The 14,459-nt window shown below is 54.8% G+C and overlaps 1 protein-coding gene across 4 annotated transcripts in view; it reads right to left on the minus strand.

Annotated features, from left to right (window-relative positions):
* The window catches only part of SLC12A3 (solute carrier family 12 (sodium/chloride transporter), member 3), a 61,817-nt gene that overhangs the window by 42,454 nt on the left and 4,904 nt on the right, over positions 1 to 14,459 (minus strand). For all 4 annotated transcript variants that reach the window (XM_011960993.1, XM_011960994.1, XM_011960992.1 and 1 more), the window contains exons 4-14: positions 13,608 to 13,703; positions 13,197 to 13,336; positions 12,692 to 12,802; positions 10,965 to 11,076; positions 10,642 to 10,772; positions 6,347 to 6,431; positions 5,298 to 5,452; positions 4,878 to 4,985; positions 4,272 to 4,395; positions 2,077 to 2,178; positions 689 to 844 (exon numbers count right to left, since the gene is read on the minus strand). In XM_011960993.1, the coding sequence (XP_011816383.1) occupies positions 689 to 844; positions 2,077 to 2,178; positions 4,272 to 4,395; positions 4,878 to 4,985; positions 5,298 to 5,452; positions 6,347 to 6,431; positions 10,642 to 10,772; positions 10,965 to 11,076; positions 12,692 to 12,802; positions 13,197 to 13,336; positions 13,608 to 13,703 (1,320 nt within the window). The remainder of the gene's footprint in view (positions 1 to 688; positions 845 to 2,076; positions 2,179 to 4,271; positions 4,396 to 4,877; positions 4,986 to 5,297; positions 5,453 to 6,346; positions 6,432 to 10,641; positions 10,773 to 10,964; positions 11,077 to 12,691; positions 12,803 to 13,196; positions 13,337 to 13,607; positions 13,704 to 14,459) is intronic.

Genomic DNA, 14,459 nt, shown 5'->3' on the forward strand with positions numbered 1-14,459 from the left:
GGGAGGCTGAGGCAGGAGAATTGCTTGAACCCAGGAGGTGGAGGTTGCAGTGAGCTGAGACTGTGTCACTGCACTCCAGCCTGGGTGACAGAATGAGACTCTGCCCCTCAGTCCGCCCTCAAAAAAGTTATACATCAAGCTCCACACGATATCCTCCTGCCTTGCCAAACCTTCACGATGGCCTAGAAGCCCAGGTTGAGACTTAGAATCCCAGGCTTTTTCAGAGCCCTGTTTCCTGTCCTTAGGTCGCTGCCACCCCAGGGTCCCTGCCTGCAGACAAATAGAGACCTTGCTCGGAGTCCAAGATTTGTCTGCCTGCCATCCACACAGACAGCCCTCGGCCACCCCTGAGGCCTAGGTGTGCACAGCAGCCTGCTGACCCCTCTTGGGGGACAGCCCTAGGGAAGAGGCCAACATAGGCCCTGGAAGCTCACTCAGGGTCCTTTGGACAGGGGATTCCCGGGTCCTGGGTGCCCAGGGGTGGCTTAGAAGTCGAGGCATGGGCCCTGAGTGGGGACGTCCCTTGGGGTTCCTTGCCACATGGGGAGGGATGAAGAGGAGGGGCAGAGAGGGGCCCTGGACAGCACAGAGCCCAACTCAGGGCTCTCCAGCCGGGGGCAGAGGGCAGGGCCGCCTGCATGGCTACCCTGGGGGAGGAGGGCTGCAGCCTCACAGCTGAGATGCACACCTGGCTTCTTGTAGATCACATAGAGCAGGAGGAAGAGCACCACACCGATGGCGATGAGGGCCGCCCACCAGGTGAGGAGGAACATGATGACCACGGAGATGATAGCCCCGAACAGCGCCGCCCACTTGTTGTAGTACTGGAATGAAGGTCTCCACCCTGGGCCGAGGGCACCAATCAGTGGACATGCCTGGCACTCTGGAGCCTCCTTCTAGGCCAGAGCTGCTGGGCAGGACCTGGCAGTAATGCGAGCAGTGTCCAGAGCTGGGGTCCCAGCCTGTACCCGCCAGCCATGAGCACCACCCACCCTGCCTCCTGGGGCTGGGTCTACAGGCTCTGGGGCAAACCACACACCTGCCTCAGCTGGCATTTCACCAGAAGCATCCAGCTCTGGCCAAATACGGCCACAGGACATCCCATGTCAGCAACAGCACCAGCTCCCATGGTGCCAAGGGGGTGAGATGGAGGGGGAAGGACATGATTCTGCCTGGTTCCCCACCAGCAGGCCAGGCCAGGGCTGCCACTAGTGACAGCTGCCTCATGGCGCAACTCCAGGGCCATCATGAACATTGGGGTCTATGTAAAAGGTGGCCTGGTAAAAGGCAATGGCAATTTGGAGCTAGTTAGAAAAAGTTTTCCTCAAGACTCTTTATTGCCATCTGCCAGAAGTTTTCCATCATAAACATGCAAATGTCTGAAATCTATGATATGAATGGTGCCTCCGAGAGTTACGCAGTGTGCAACCTGCAGCACTGTGTGTGACAGTCTAGCTGTGACTTTGGGCAATTCTCTTTCTCTGAGGAATCAGGCTCCCAATTCCTGTAAAACTGAGGAAGGGAAAGACTGGAAAACCTCTACAGATGGTAAACAATGTATGAATCCGTGTAAAGTGCACGCTGTCAGTGCTTGAGAAAGGACAGCCACTATTATTATTATCATTATTATTATTTGAGACAGAGCCTTGCTCTGCCACCCAGGCTGGAGTGTAATGGTGCCATCTCGGCTCACTGTAACCACCCCTTTCCCAGTTCAAGTGATTCTCCTGCCTCAGCCACCAGAATAGCCGGGATTACAGGTGCCTGCCACCACGCCCGGCTAATTTTTGTATTTTTGTAGAGACAGGATTTCACTATGTTGGCCAGGCTGGTCACAAACTCCTGACCTCAAGTGATCTGCCCACCTCGGCCTCCCAAAAATGCTAGGATTACAGGCGTGAGCCACCGCGCCCAGCCGAGAGCTATTATTCTATTAATGTTCCCTTTCAATGGTTTTAAATGGAGAGGTGACCTTGGGCTGCTGACCTCCACCCGTACCTCGCACTCCCACCCCATGCCCCATTTCCCTCTAGCCCCTGGGTGCCGCCTCCTGAGGTGGGTGAAGGGTTTGCTTACCAGGCGAGTTGGTGATGGAGGCGTGGAAGCAGCTGAAGTTGATGAGGGCATAGGAGCAGAGGAAGAAGTTGGAAATGATGGGGGCTATGGTGTTGAGCTCAGCTTCAGGAACCCAGGGAGAGAGAGGACAGCCTGTTGGGCAACTCTGCCAAGGACTGGTTTGGCACTCTCCTTCCCAGGGTGGGGGACCCCAGACAGGCCACCAAGGCTCAGTCAGTCTCAACCTTCTCATCTGTGAAATGGGTCCATCCTTTTGTGAAGCTCCAAGGGATAGTGTCTTGTAAACTGTAAACACCCAGCTTTTAAGACAGTGGGGGTCAGTGTGACAGTAGACCCCACCAGGCTATGGGATGACCAAGGGTAGTTGCTGTCATACTGTTTTGAACACAAATGACAGCAAGAAATACTTTTTTTTTTTTTGGAGACAGAGTCTTGCTTGTTGCCCAGGCTGGAGTGCAGTGGCATGATCTCGGCTCACTGCAACCTCTGCCTCCTGGACTCAAGCAGTTCTCCTGCCTCAGCCTCCCTAGTAGCTTGGATTACAGGTGTACACCAACATGCCCAGATAATTTTTGTATTTTTAGTAGAAACGGTTTCACCATGTTGGCCAGGCTGGTCTCAAACTCCTGACATCAAATGATCTGCCTGCCTCGGCCTCCTAAAGTGCTGAGATTACAGGCATGAGCCATTGCGCCCAGCCAGAAATATATTTTGCAATGTGACCCAGGACAGCTAAGGCCGTAGCACAGCTCCACCCCAGTGGTACCCCAGTGGTACCCCAGTGTTCACCCACCCAAGAACTGCTTCCTCTTCCCCGTCTCCCTGTTACACTCCCCTGCCACTGCCCCCAGCACCCCAGATAAACTTTCACATATGAATCCTTGTCTCGGGGCCTGCTTCTGGTGATCCCAAAACACAGCGTGCACCAATGTGCCAGGTCCTCTGTCCATGATTTCATATAATCACCTAAGAACCCTGCCTGGATCCTCAGTCTGAAGTCAAGTCAGACCCACCCAGATGAAAGGACATCGAATCTGAATCAGGGTACATTGCAGGGAAATGTGTTTCTGGGCCCTGGTGAGCAGGAAGCAGAGACAGGGCCAGAGAATATGAAGTCTGACCAGACTTTTCCATCCTTGCCACCTCTTCATGTGGTTCAGGACCCAGTAGCACCCGGTGTCTGGAAAGCTTCCCTTGGGTAATAGTGACTAGGCTATCAGGGCAAATCTCATGGACTGTGATGCCAGCCTGAACAGCATGGATTCACTGGTGGCAGGAGGGTGCCCATGAGCCCAGGGAGGCTGGCCAGTAGTCTACCCCCACCCCATTCCTGCATAGGGAGCAGGGGCCAGGGGACATCATGTCGCAGCATGGCCACCTCTCTCCTAGCGAGTTCTGCCTCCATAGCTAAGTAAATTAGGCAAGTACCGGGTGTGTGAACATGTGAGTGTGTGTGCACATGTGAGTGTGTGCATATATGAATGCATGTAGATCTTCCTGCACACGTGGTGTTTTCCTGCCCATCTGAGACACACCTGTTAGGCACTATTGCTCCCATTCTGCAGATGAGAAAAATGAGGCTCAGAGAGGTGAAGTAACTTGTCTAAGGTCACACAACTGGCACATGGCAAAGCCTGGATAGGAAGTTGATCTAATGAACCAATTACCTGGGCTCTTTTCTCCTAAGATATCTGCCATCTTGAAGCCCAAGGAGTCTAGAAGCCCTAGGTCTGACGAACTGGGTTATCTAGTTTATATACCTATGAGGATACTGACCAGTCATTGGTATCCCATCCCAAGGAGGGACCAGTCAGCTTGTCCCATGCTCCAAAGGTGTTCTGGGGGTTTGTTTAGACCCAGGGAAGGGGGATGCTAGCTGCCAGGACACGCGAATGCAGACTGGGGGAACAGGTAAGTTCTCTTCTAACAAAGCAGAAGGCTCTACTGCCTGACATGGTTTGGGAGCCACCTGCCTGGAGGTGGGAAGGGGAAGGATCACATGGCCCCCCGATGTCTCCTCCCAGGTGGGGCCTCACCCCTCAAGACTTAGCCTCTGAGTGCCCACTAATTGTCAGGCCCGGCGGGGCTCTGGGGCGACGAGACGAGGAGGCAAGAGAAAAGCCCGGCCCCCATGACCCTCATGGCCGGCCAGAGGAACAGGAGGCCAGGCCCTGTGCGCCCTGGCAGAGCCTTACCGATGATGATGAAGGCCACAGCGATGGCGTAGGCCAGCAGGTAGCCGCGCACGGGCTCCTTGTTCTTGCCGTAGCCTTTGCCGAAGAAGCCGATCAGTGGGTACAGCTGGTCCTCGCAAAGGCACTGCAGCACCAGAGGCCTCACTCACCCCCAGGCTGGAACCTGCCACCTCCCCTCCCCTGGGGCCACCTGAGCTCCAGCCCTGGCTCGGTGCCCTCTGTGACCTCCCCAACCTGGGTCCTGGTGTCTGTTTCTATTAAAACAGGGATGATCACTCTCCCTCTGCCCTACCGTGAAGACAGTAAAAGGGCATGACCGGGGCGTGGATGGCTTCGGGTGGAGCTTGAATGGTGGAGTTGCGGACAGGATGCAGGTGGCACAGGTGGGAGTTTGGGGTGGGGGCTGCAGGTGTTCGTCAAGTCACACCACTGGAAGGGGCTGCTTCCTTCAAGAGTTTGCTGATAGCTCCTTTTCCCTTCTGGCTAGAGACCCGGGTCTAATGACACCTTCCGCTGTTTGTAGCAGTCAGCCAGGTACCTGCCCGATTGTGCCTCTAGCCCAGGCTCCTCACCTGCCATCATCTCGACCCCCTTCTGTGGCCTCACCTGGAAGACTTTGGCAGCAGAGACAAGGCAGGCCAGGGCGGAGGAGAGGGTGGCCCCGAAGATGCCAGCTGTGATCAGGGGCGCGAAGCCTGACACCATGCTCATGGTCTGTGGGGATTTGGGGCTCAGGGACTCCATGGTGGGGGCTGAGCCAGGAGCCCCCATCTGTGGCAACTCATTCCCTACCGTGGGCAGGGCTGGGTCCTGAGCCTCCATCTGAGTCCAGGACCCACCCCCGGAGATCCCAGTGTCCACCCACAGGTCAGGACTGGACAGACCTGGACTCTGAACCCCTCTCCCCTAAGCCTAGGGCTCAGCCCCTAAAACTGTCCCCCCCAAAAACTTCCAGGCCCGCAAGGGGCCCTGCATCCTCCATCCAGCCCCCACTGAGTCTGGTGGATTAGCCCTCCTGGTGGTAACCTGGTAATAGTTGATGAGGCCGTAGCGGCAGCTGTGCTGCTGGGTGCACTCGGTGAAGTTCCAGCCATAGCCACAGGCCAGCCCCTCGCAGGCACCCCAGCCAGGGGTCATCGTGTCATTCAGGACCCCAGAGGCATCACGCACCACGCAGGAGCCTGAGAGGAGGAAGGAGAGCGTGGGGAGGTCTCCCTTCCCTCCTTACTCTGTCCTCTTCCAGCCCCACCTCTGCAGAGGGTGAGACACTGCAGAGGATGGGCAGCTGTCCCTTCATCATGCAACGATAATGATGACAATGGAGGTGTGCCCAGAGCCATGCTAAGTACTTTACAACAACCTCCGAGCAGGCATTACTATTATTTTTGTTGTTGCCATTTTATAGAGGCATACAGCTTAAGTGACCAAGATCACAACGTCCTCCTTGGATCGGAGACCTGCATCTTAAGCCTTGAGTGGCTGTGAGCTGGACCAAGTCCCTTGGCCATTTGTGAACAGCTTGCCTCAAACGGGGCCACTGGGAGCAAATGCACCTGTGAGGATCTCAGTTCAAGGCAGGTGTTAACAGCCCAGGCCTGGGCTCAAAGCCTAGCTCCACCATTACTGAATGGTGTGACCCTGGGCAGATCACTTAACATCTCTGAGCCCCCATTTTCTCCTTGGTGAAATAGGGAAAATGACAGTGATAGGATTGGCATGCAAAGGGCTGGGCATGTGGGAAGTCAGTTGCTGGTATCATCATCATCATCATCATCACTCCTAGATTTGTCCTGTAGAATCTTCACACTTATGAATCTGGGCCCTCAAGGGACCCAAGGAGCGTGGTCTGACCCCGCCATGCCCACCACCATGAAGATGCTCTGATCATTGTCAAGATACCCCAGAGATAGGTTCAAGGCTTCACATCCTGAGGTGGCCATACCCTTCCAGCCCAGCTCTCCCTGTTAGAAAGTCAGACCCCACCCTCTGATCCCCTCCAGTGGTGGGGGGTTTGGGACACTGCAGGGTGGAGGCCAGGTCCCTCCCCTTCCTGACTGGCTGGGGCGGCCACTTACCAATGGTGGCTGAGATGGCCAGGTAGGAAATGGTGGTCCAGAAAATGGCCATGAGGGTTCCCTTGGGGATGGCTACAGCAGGGTCCTGCAGGAGGGAGGGAGAGAGGGAGGGAGGGAAGGAGGGAGGACATTAGGCAGCCCCTGGGCCTCCTTCCAGGCCTGTCCTCCTTGTCTAAGGCTAAGGCTGGGAACAGCAACCTCTGACCTTGGCCCCTCAGAGCCCCTGTTCCAGCACAGAGAGGAAAGAGCCTCATGATTGAGGACCCCTGCAGAGGGATGAACACAACTGAGATCACAGGGCGGAGACTCCACCCAAGCCCCTGGGAGATGGAGGCAGAGAGAAGAAATTCAACAGCTCCACACCTGGGCCACAGAGGGCACTTGGCCAGGGCTTGCTTTGAGGGTGGTGAGGGCGGGGGTAGGGTGGTGGGCTCTGGAGTTGGCCTGCCCGGGTTAGGTTCCAGGCGGCCAGCTGGGCAGGGGGCTGTGCTCTCACACCCCAGCCCCTCATCTGTCAGGGATGTTGGTGAAATAAATTAATCCACATTGAGATCCTAGACCAGGACTCCCCTCCCCGCCAGCCCTCACGGCATGTTCAATCATTATGCACCAATTGATTTGTCTGGTTCCTCAACAATAGATAGAATATACCCCAAACTTTCTCCTACCGTTCTAAGAAATAAATCTCTGCTCATATTTTCTTGCTTTCTTTTTTTTTTTATTTTTTTTGAGGCAGGGCTTTGGGTGGAGTCTCCACCCCAGGGCTCTGCAGGGCCCCTGCAGGCGTGGACCTGCCAGCCCTGCCCGGCAAACCTGTTTGACTCAACTGGGCCATGCACATGGGGTCCCTAGCCCCAAAGCCAACAGAACATGCCAGCCTCCCACCCTGCCTCTAGTGGGTTGAATAGTGTCCCCCAAAATTCACATCCACCCAGAACCTCAGAATGTGGCCTTATTTGGAAACAGGGTCTTTACAGGTGCAATTAATGAAGATGAGGTCACACCAGATTAGGGTGGGCCCCAAATGCAATGACTGATGTCCTTGCAAGGAAAGGACCCACAGATGAAAGAAGGCCACGTGAGACAGAGACAGAGATTGGAGCGACGCAGTTGCCAGCCGATGAAAGCCATTGTCAGCAGCCACTAGAAATTAGGAAGAGGCAAGTCTGGATTCTCCCCTGGGTTTTCAGAGGGAGCTTGGTCCTGCCGACACCTGGATCCCGGACTTTTAGCCTCCTGAACTGGGAGTGAACATAGGTCTGTTTTTACGCCACCCAATTTGTGGTGAAAATACAAATACGCCAGCCATCAACCCCCATCCTACCTCCTGCATCTAGATCTGAGATCTCAGTCCCTGGATGTGCTGGGAAGAGGCAGGCAGAGAAGAGGTGAGCTGGGTAGAGGTGGGCTGAGATGTGGACCTGGATGTGTCACTAACTTCCAGATAGTTGCCTGGGCATTTAACAGAGTTAGGCACATCCAGGTCCACATCTCAGCCCACCTCTTCCCTGCAGTGTACACTGGGAGAAGCCCCTTAACATCCCTGAGCCTCAGTTTCCCCATCTGTGAGATCAGAAAATAACTTGGCAGGGGATAAGTGTAATAAATGTGAGCTGGTGGGGCGGGGGCAGAGTATTGTGCACAGGGGCGTGCCCTGAGGCCGCACAGAACATATTTGCTGGATGATGAAATGGTGATGTAGTTGAGGCCTCTCTGTTTTAGAAACCGGCATTCCGGCTCCTCTGCCACCTGTGTAGTCCTGGGCAGGCCCCCAAACCTCTCTGACCTTGCCTTGCTTGTCTATATCATGGTAAAAACGACAATGATGACAAGAAGCTCTTAGCTCCTGCTCTGAGCCAGGCACTATTCTAAGCACTTTACATGAATTAGCGCATGGAATCCTCCCCACCGCCCTGCAAGGTGGGGGCTGGACTCGACCCATTTTGGAATTGGGGAAGCTGAGGCCCAGGGAGTTTCAAAGGGACTTGCCCGAAATGTCACAGTGAGGGCTCCACCAACAGTGGCTCTGCTGCTGAGGATGCTGTCCCACAGGATAGGTGGAGGCCATCCAAGAGCCTCTTAAAGCTTGAGGGCCTTTAGGACAGACTGCAGGGGCGGGCCTCACCCAGCTTCGAGACAGCTGACACCAGCTGGCTGGTAACCTAAAAAGCTTGATGAGGCATCGAGATAAATTCCCAGGCAACCATCTAATGAGGCTCCATGGAATCCAGGATGTCTGAGCACAGGCCCAACCTCTGCGGGACCCTCAGGGCAGGCAGACCAGGCCTCTGCTGGCCATTCCCCAGACAAACCAACAGCCGGCTATTCTCCAGTTTCCAGGCCCTGCCAAACACCGCCTGGTGCATAGCCAGTTAAAGCTAGGCTGGCTTCACAGTCACCTCCATGCGCAGTCCTTTTTGTTTTTTGGGTTTTTTTGAGATGGAGTTCCGCTCTGTCGCCCAGGCTGGAGTGCAGTGGCGCAATCTTGGCTCACTGCAACCTCCGCCTCCTGGGTTCAAGCAATCCTCCTGCCTCAGCCTCCCGAGTAGCTGGGATTACAGGAGCCCACCACCACACCTGGCTAATTTTTGTGTTTTTAGTGGAGACTAAAACATAGTTTCATCATGTTGGCCAGGCTGGTCTTGAACTCCTGACCTCAAGTGATCCACCTGCTCTGGCCTCCCAAAGTGCTGGGATTACAGGCATGAGCCACTGTGCCTGGCTCAATGCACAGTCCTTAATTCACTTAAGAAAATGCATCAAGGAGTGCCTTCCAAATGAGACTGGAGGTTTGGGGTAGGGGTTAGCTGTGATTTCCAGCATGGGGCTAGCTCCACATTCATCACCCCGTCTTGCCTGCCACCTCCTTTGAGCAAAGGCTCCGCCAGCTTCTCATCTTTCAAAACCCAGCTCTGGCACCTCCCGCACCCAGAAATTCTGCTGGAACCCCTGCCTATGTTAGTTTCTCCTTCTCCCCGATGGTGCAGCACTTGGTACTACTGCTCAAACACTGCATTTCACCACGATTCAGTCAGCAAACATGTACAGAGCACCTAGTATGTGCCAGACTCTGAGCTGGGAGGGAATAGGGAGATACAGGCAAGTCTCCATTCTCCAGATGCCAGGGCAACAGATACGCATTTGGCCTGACATCGTTATGCTGGGGGAACCATGACTCTGATGGAAGGGCTGGGAGAGAGGATAGTTGAAGGAGGTATTTGAAAGACAAACAGACTGGGAGCAGTGGCTCACGCCTGTAATCCCAGCACTTTGGGAAGATGAATCAGGTGGATCACTTGAGGTCAGGAGATCGAGACCATCCTGACCAACATGGCAAAACTCCATCTCTACTAAAAATACAAAAAATTAGCCAGGCATGGTGGCGGGTGCCTGTAGTCCCAGCTACTCGGGAGGTTGAGGTAGGAGAATGGCGTGAACCCGGGAGGTGGAGTTTGCAATGAACCGAGATCATACCACTGCACTTCAGCCTGGTCAACAGAGCGAGATTCCGTTTCAAAAAAAAAAAAAAAAAAAATTAGCTGGGCATGGTGGCATGTGCCTGTAGTCTTAGCTACTCTGGAGGCTGTGGCATGAGAATCACTTGAACCCAGGAGGCGGAGGTTGCAGTGAGCTGAGATCGTGCCACTGCACTCCAGTCTGGGTGACAGAGCGAAACTCCAGCTTAAAGGAAAACAAAAAACAAAAAGAAAGAGAAACAGAACAAAACTTTCAGGGTAAAAAAGCAAGTGTATGGAGTTGCAGGTAGAGAGTGTAGCACAGGCAAAGGCATGGAGGAGGGACAGGGTAACATGGGCAAAGCAGTAGAGCCTTAGGGCTGGAGCAGGCTCATGGGAAGGGTGGCACTGGTCGGGGATGAGCCTGGATAGCTGGGCTGGAGCCTTGAATGCCAAGCCAAGAAGCCTGCCTGCAGCAACACAGTGGGGAGCCCTGGGAGGATGTCAGCCCAGATGTGCATGAGCAAGGCTGAGCTCTTAAGGTCACAGCTGGGCCAGTCTTCCCCTAAGGCTGAGAGTTCTGGGAACTAGGGAGGAACCTAGCCATTTCGTGGTGCCCCTCAAGCCTAGAATACAGCTGGTCTTCATAAACAGCCACAGAACGGAATGGAATCGGTTGGATTGGATTGAACTGAGCTGAGTTGGACTGGACTGGATTTTAGAAGCCCTGCCTCCCAGGTCTCAGTGCCCAGTGGCAGAGGCCAGTAGAGCAGGGAGCAGGATTCTGCTCATAGCCCCTGTGCAGTGCCAGGACACAGGAGGGGCGGGTATTCTGCTCACCTTGAGGTCACCGGATATGTTGGCCCCTGCCAGGATGCCTGTGGCCGAGGGGAAGAAGATGGAGAACATTCCGAAGAAGGTGCCATCTGGACCCCGCCAGTCAGGCACCAAGTTCTGGATAAAAATGTCCGCTGGAAAAGCAAGGCCTGAGTAAGGCTCACCTGGAGGGCTTGACCCCCCCCTTGCTGGGACCCGATGGGCAGGCAGCCCCTGACCATGGGATCGGGTAATCCCATCCTCCCAGTGTCCACACAATGGGCCAGATTCCTGGGCAAAGAGTCCCTGTCCCCAGAGCCATGGTCAGGGCCTCGATCAGCACATACCCCGGTAGCTGAAGAAGCCTTTGGAGGCCTTATCCTCAGATGGGGGGATCAGCGTCCCCACCAAGTAGTTGGCAAAGGAGACCATGATGACAAGGAAGAACAGCACCTGGGCCTGGGTGGGGCGGGCGAAGGACCCCAGAGGTCAGATAGTCTGGTTCTACCTCTCTGGGAAGCCCTGCCAGAAAATAATTTGCCCAGGGCCTGTTTCTCCATTATTCACTCACTCATTCATTCAACACCCATTATGCAGCAGGATCTGTTCAAGGAGTTGGGAATATAGATGGTATAGAGTTCAAGACCACCAAAGCCTCTTGTCTTGGCTGATAAATAAGGAGGATGAATTTAAAGAAAGAAGAGGTTTGGTAGGCTGAGGTGGGAGGATCACCTGAGGTCAGGAATTTGAGACCAGCCTGGCCAACATGGGGAAACCCTGTCTCTACTAAAAATACAGGCTGGATGCAGTGGCTCAAGCCTATAATCTCAGCACTTTGGGAGGCCGATGTGGGTGCATCACCTGAGGTCAGGAGTTCGAGATCAGCCTGGCCAACATGGTGAAACCCCATCTATACTAAAAACACAAAAATTAGCCAGGCGTGGTGGTGGGCACCTATAATCCTAGCTACTCAGGAGGCTGAGGCAGGAGAACCACTTGAGACCAGGAGGCAGAGGTTGCAGTGAGCCGAGATCACGCCTCTGCACCCCAGCCTAGGTGACAGAACGAGACTCCATCTCAAAAACAAATAAATAAATAAAGTAAGAAGAGGGAGTGTGATGGGGACTGGGTGGAGCTTATTTAGCAGGATGGCCTGGGAAGGTGTCACCAGAGAGAAGGTGTTTAGCAGACACCTAAAGTGGGAGAACGAACAAGTCAGAGAACTGTCTGGGGAAGGACATCCAAAGAAGAGAGAGGAGGTCACCCTCTAACAGCTGCAGGTCAGAGAATGTGGGGAGAGGACAGGCTGCAGGGGCAAGGTCCTGCCCTGCCTGTAGGGCCTGTCCGGCTGAGTCTGCCAGCAGGATCCATGGTTCAGCTGAAGGCCACACCTCCCCAGGCTCCCTTGCAGCCATGTGTGACAGCAATAGTGCAGCTTCCAGATGGTGCCACAAAAAGAAAGAGAAAAGGGAATTCCCTCCCTTTCATTTCCCCCTTCTTTGCTTTCCCTCTGACTGGAGGGCATGTGGGCATGGTGGACCAGGTAGACAAAGGCCACGCGCAGGCATGGAGGGAGCACAAGACGTAAGGAGTCTGGGTGCCCAGCCCCCTGGAGCCACCATGCCCATCCTGGGCCATGTGGAACCTAGATTGTCACACAAAAGAGACACAAAGCAGCAGGGCACAGTGGCTCACACCTGTAATCCCAGCACTTTGGGAGGCCAAGGTGGGCAGATCACTTGAGGTCAGGAGTTTGCGACCAGCCTGACCAACATGGTGAAACCTCGTCTCTACAAAAAATACAAAAATTAGCTGGGCGTGGTGGCAGGTGCCTGTAATCCCAGCTACTCGGGAGGCTGAGGCAGGAGAATGGCTTGAACCTGGGAGGTGGAGGTTGCAGTAAGCCGAGATGGTACCACTGCACTCCAGCATGGGCATCGAGCAAGATTCTGTCTCAAAAAAAAAAAAGAAGAAAAGAAAAGAAAAGGCAGAGGACCAGGGAGGGCCCAGGCCTGGCGACCCCCGCTTTTCTACATGACCACCTCCACGTCCCCCTCCTCCGTGGCCTCCTCACCTTGGACTCCCACTCCATGCCAGCCAGGGAGATGGCCAGCAGCACAGTGACGGAGACCACGCCGATGATGCGGATGTCATTAATGGGGTCCACAATGGGTGCCCCATACTCCTGGGGAGGGAAAATGGGCCAGGCTGCAAGCCACCCTCTGAACTCCCCATCCCCCAGACTCTGCCCACCTAGGAGGCACCTCCTGTGGGGTGCACTTTTCTAGGACGATGTTAACTCAAGCACCACCCTGCCATCGAGTCTGCAAAGCAGCTGCTGCATGGGCCTGGACAATGTGACCCTAAAGGCCACACACCGCCCCCCACCAAAAGGGGACTTCTGGGAAAGGAATGGTCTTTATTTGGTGAGATTGTCACTCTCACCCACAGTGATCAGGCTGTGGTTCCTGATGGGTGAAGTCAGACAGGGCAGCAGGAGGGCCCCGCCTAGATGGGGCGGAGGAGAGTGCAGTGGGCTACCCGGATCCCTCTACCCAGGGTCCAGCCCCCGGCCTCACCTGGAGCAGGTCCCGCACAGTCTCTGCAAAGCCCACGGTGTGCATGGCCACACCCACAGCATTGGCGAAAGCGAAAATGAGGCCGATGGAGCCCCCAAGCTCTGGGCCCAGACTCCGGGAGATGAGGAAGTAGGTGCCACCTATCAGGGCAGAGTCGGGAACCATGAAACCAGAGGAGTCGGTTCGCTGGGGTAGACTCGGGGCAGGCAGAGGCCAGGAGAGGGTGGCCACGGGACCCACGGCGCAGGAGACAGCTGAGGCCATCTCGTGGTGTAGACAGCTTGTCTAGAGCCCTCTCCTGGAACCACAGGAGCGGCTGGGTGTCCCATTGGGTTGGGGAAGTTGGGAGTCCCGTTCCCAGGATTAGCAGCCTATGAGAGGAGGGCCTTGGTGGGAAGGGGGATGGCCCACCTGACTTGACCTTGCCGTTGGTGGAGATGGCTGAGATGGAGAGGCCTGTGATGGAGGTCACTGTGACCGACAGCAGGATGATGATCCAGGTCAGGACTGCAGGGAGCACCCAAAGCTTAGGCAGGGCATTCCCCAAGGGAGGAGCCCCGGTTTGCCTACTCATTCACCATGCAACCTACGTTCATCTCCCTTCTCTGAGCTTCAGTTTTCTCATCTGATAAATGGGTCTCTGTCACTTTGGGAGGCCGAGGCGGGCGGTTCACAAGGTCAGGAGTTCAAGACCAGCCTGGCCAACATGGTGAAACCCCGTCTCTACTAAAACTACAAAAATTAGCCAGGCGTGGTGGCACATGCCTGTAATCCCAGCTACTTGGGAGGCTGAGGCAGAGAATTGCTTGAACCTGGGAGGCAGCGTTGCAGTGAGCCGAGACCACGCCACTGCACACCAGCCTAGGGCGACAGAGCGAGACTTCATCTCAAAAAAAAAAAAAAAAGGGTCTCTGTCTACCTCCTGCCATACTCTGAATAGCCAGGGAGCCCTTGAGCCAGCATTTGTTGGATTGTTAGGCATGCGGGGGAAGCTACCCTCGTTTAATAATAAAAAATAAAGTAGCAGTTACCACTCCGTGATCACCTCTGGGAGCCAAATCTGTGCTGTTTTTACCTGCATCCTGTAAATCCCACAACAGCTCCATGAGGTATGTTCTGTTATCACCCTCATTTTCCTAATGAGGAATCCAGGGCTCAGAGAGGTGAAGAAACTTGCCCAAAGTCACACAGCAGGCTACAGAGCAGCTGTAGGCTACAGAATGCAGCTTTTTTTTTTTTTTTTTTTTTTTTTACGGAGTCTCA

This window comes from Colobus angolensis, unplaced genomic scaffold (assembly GCF_000951035.1).
Source record: "Colobus angolensis palliatus isolate OR3802 unplaced genomic scaffold, Cang.pa_1.0 Scaffold531, whole genome shotgun sequence".
Classification (NCBI taxonomy): domain Eukaryota; kingdom Metazoa; phylum Chordata; class Mammalia; order Primates; family Cercopithecidae; genus Colobus; species Colobus angolensis.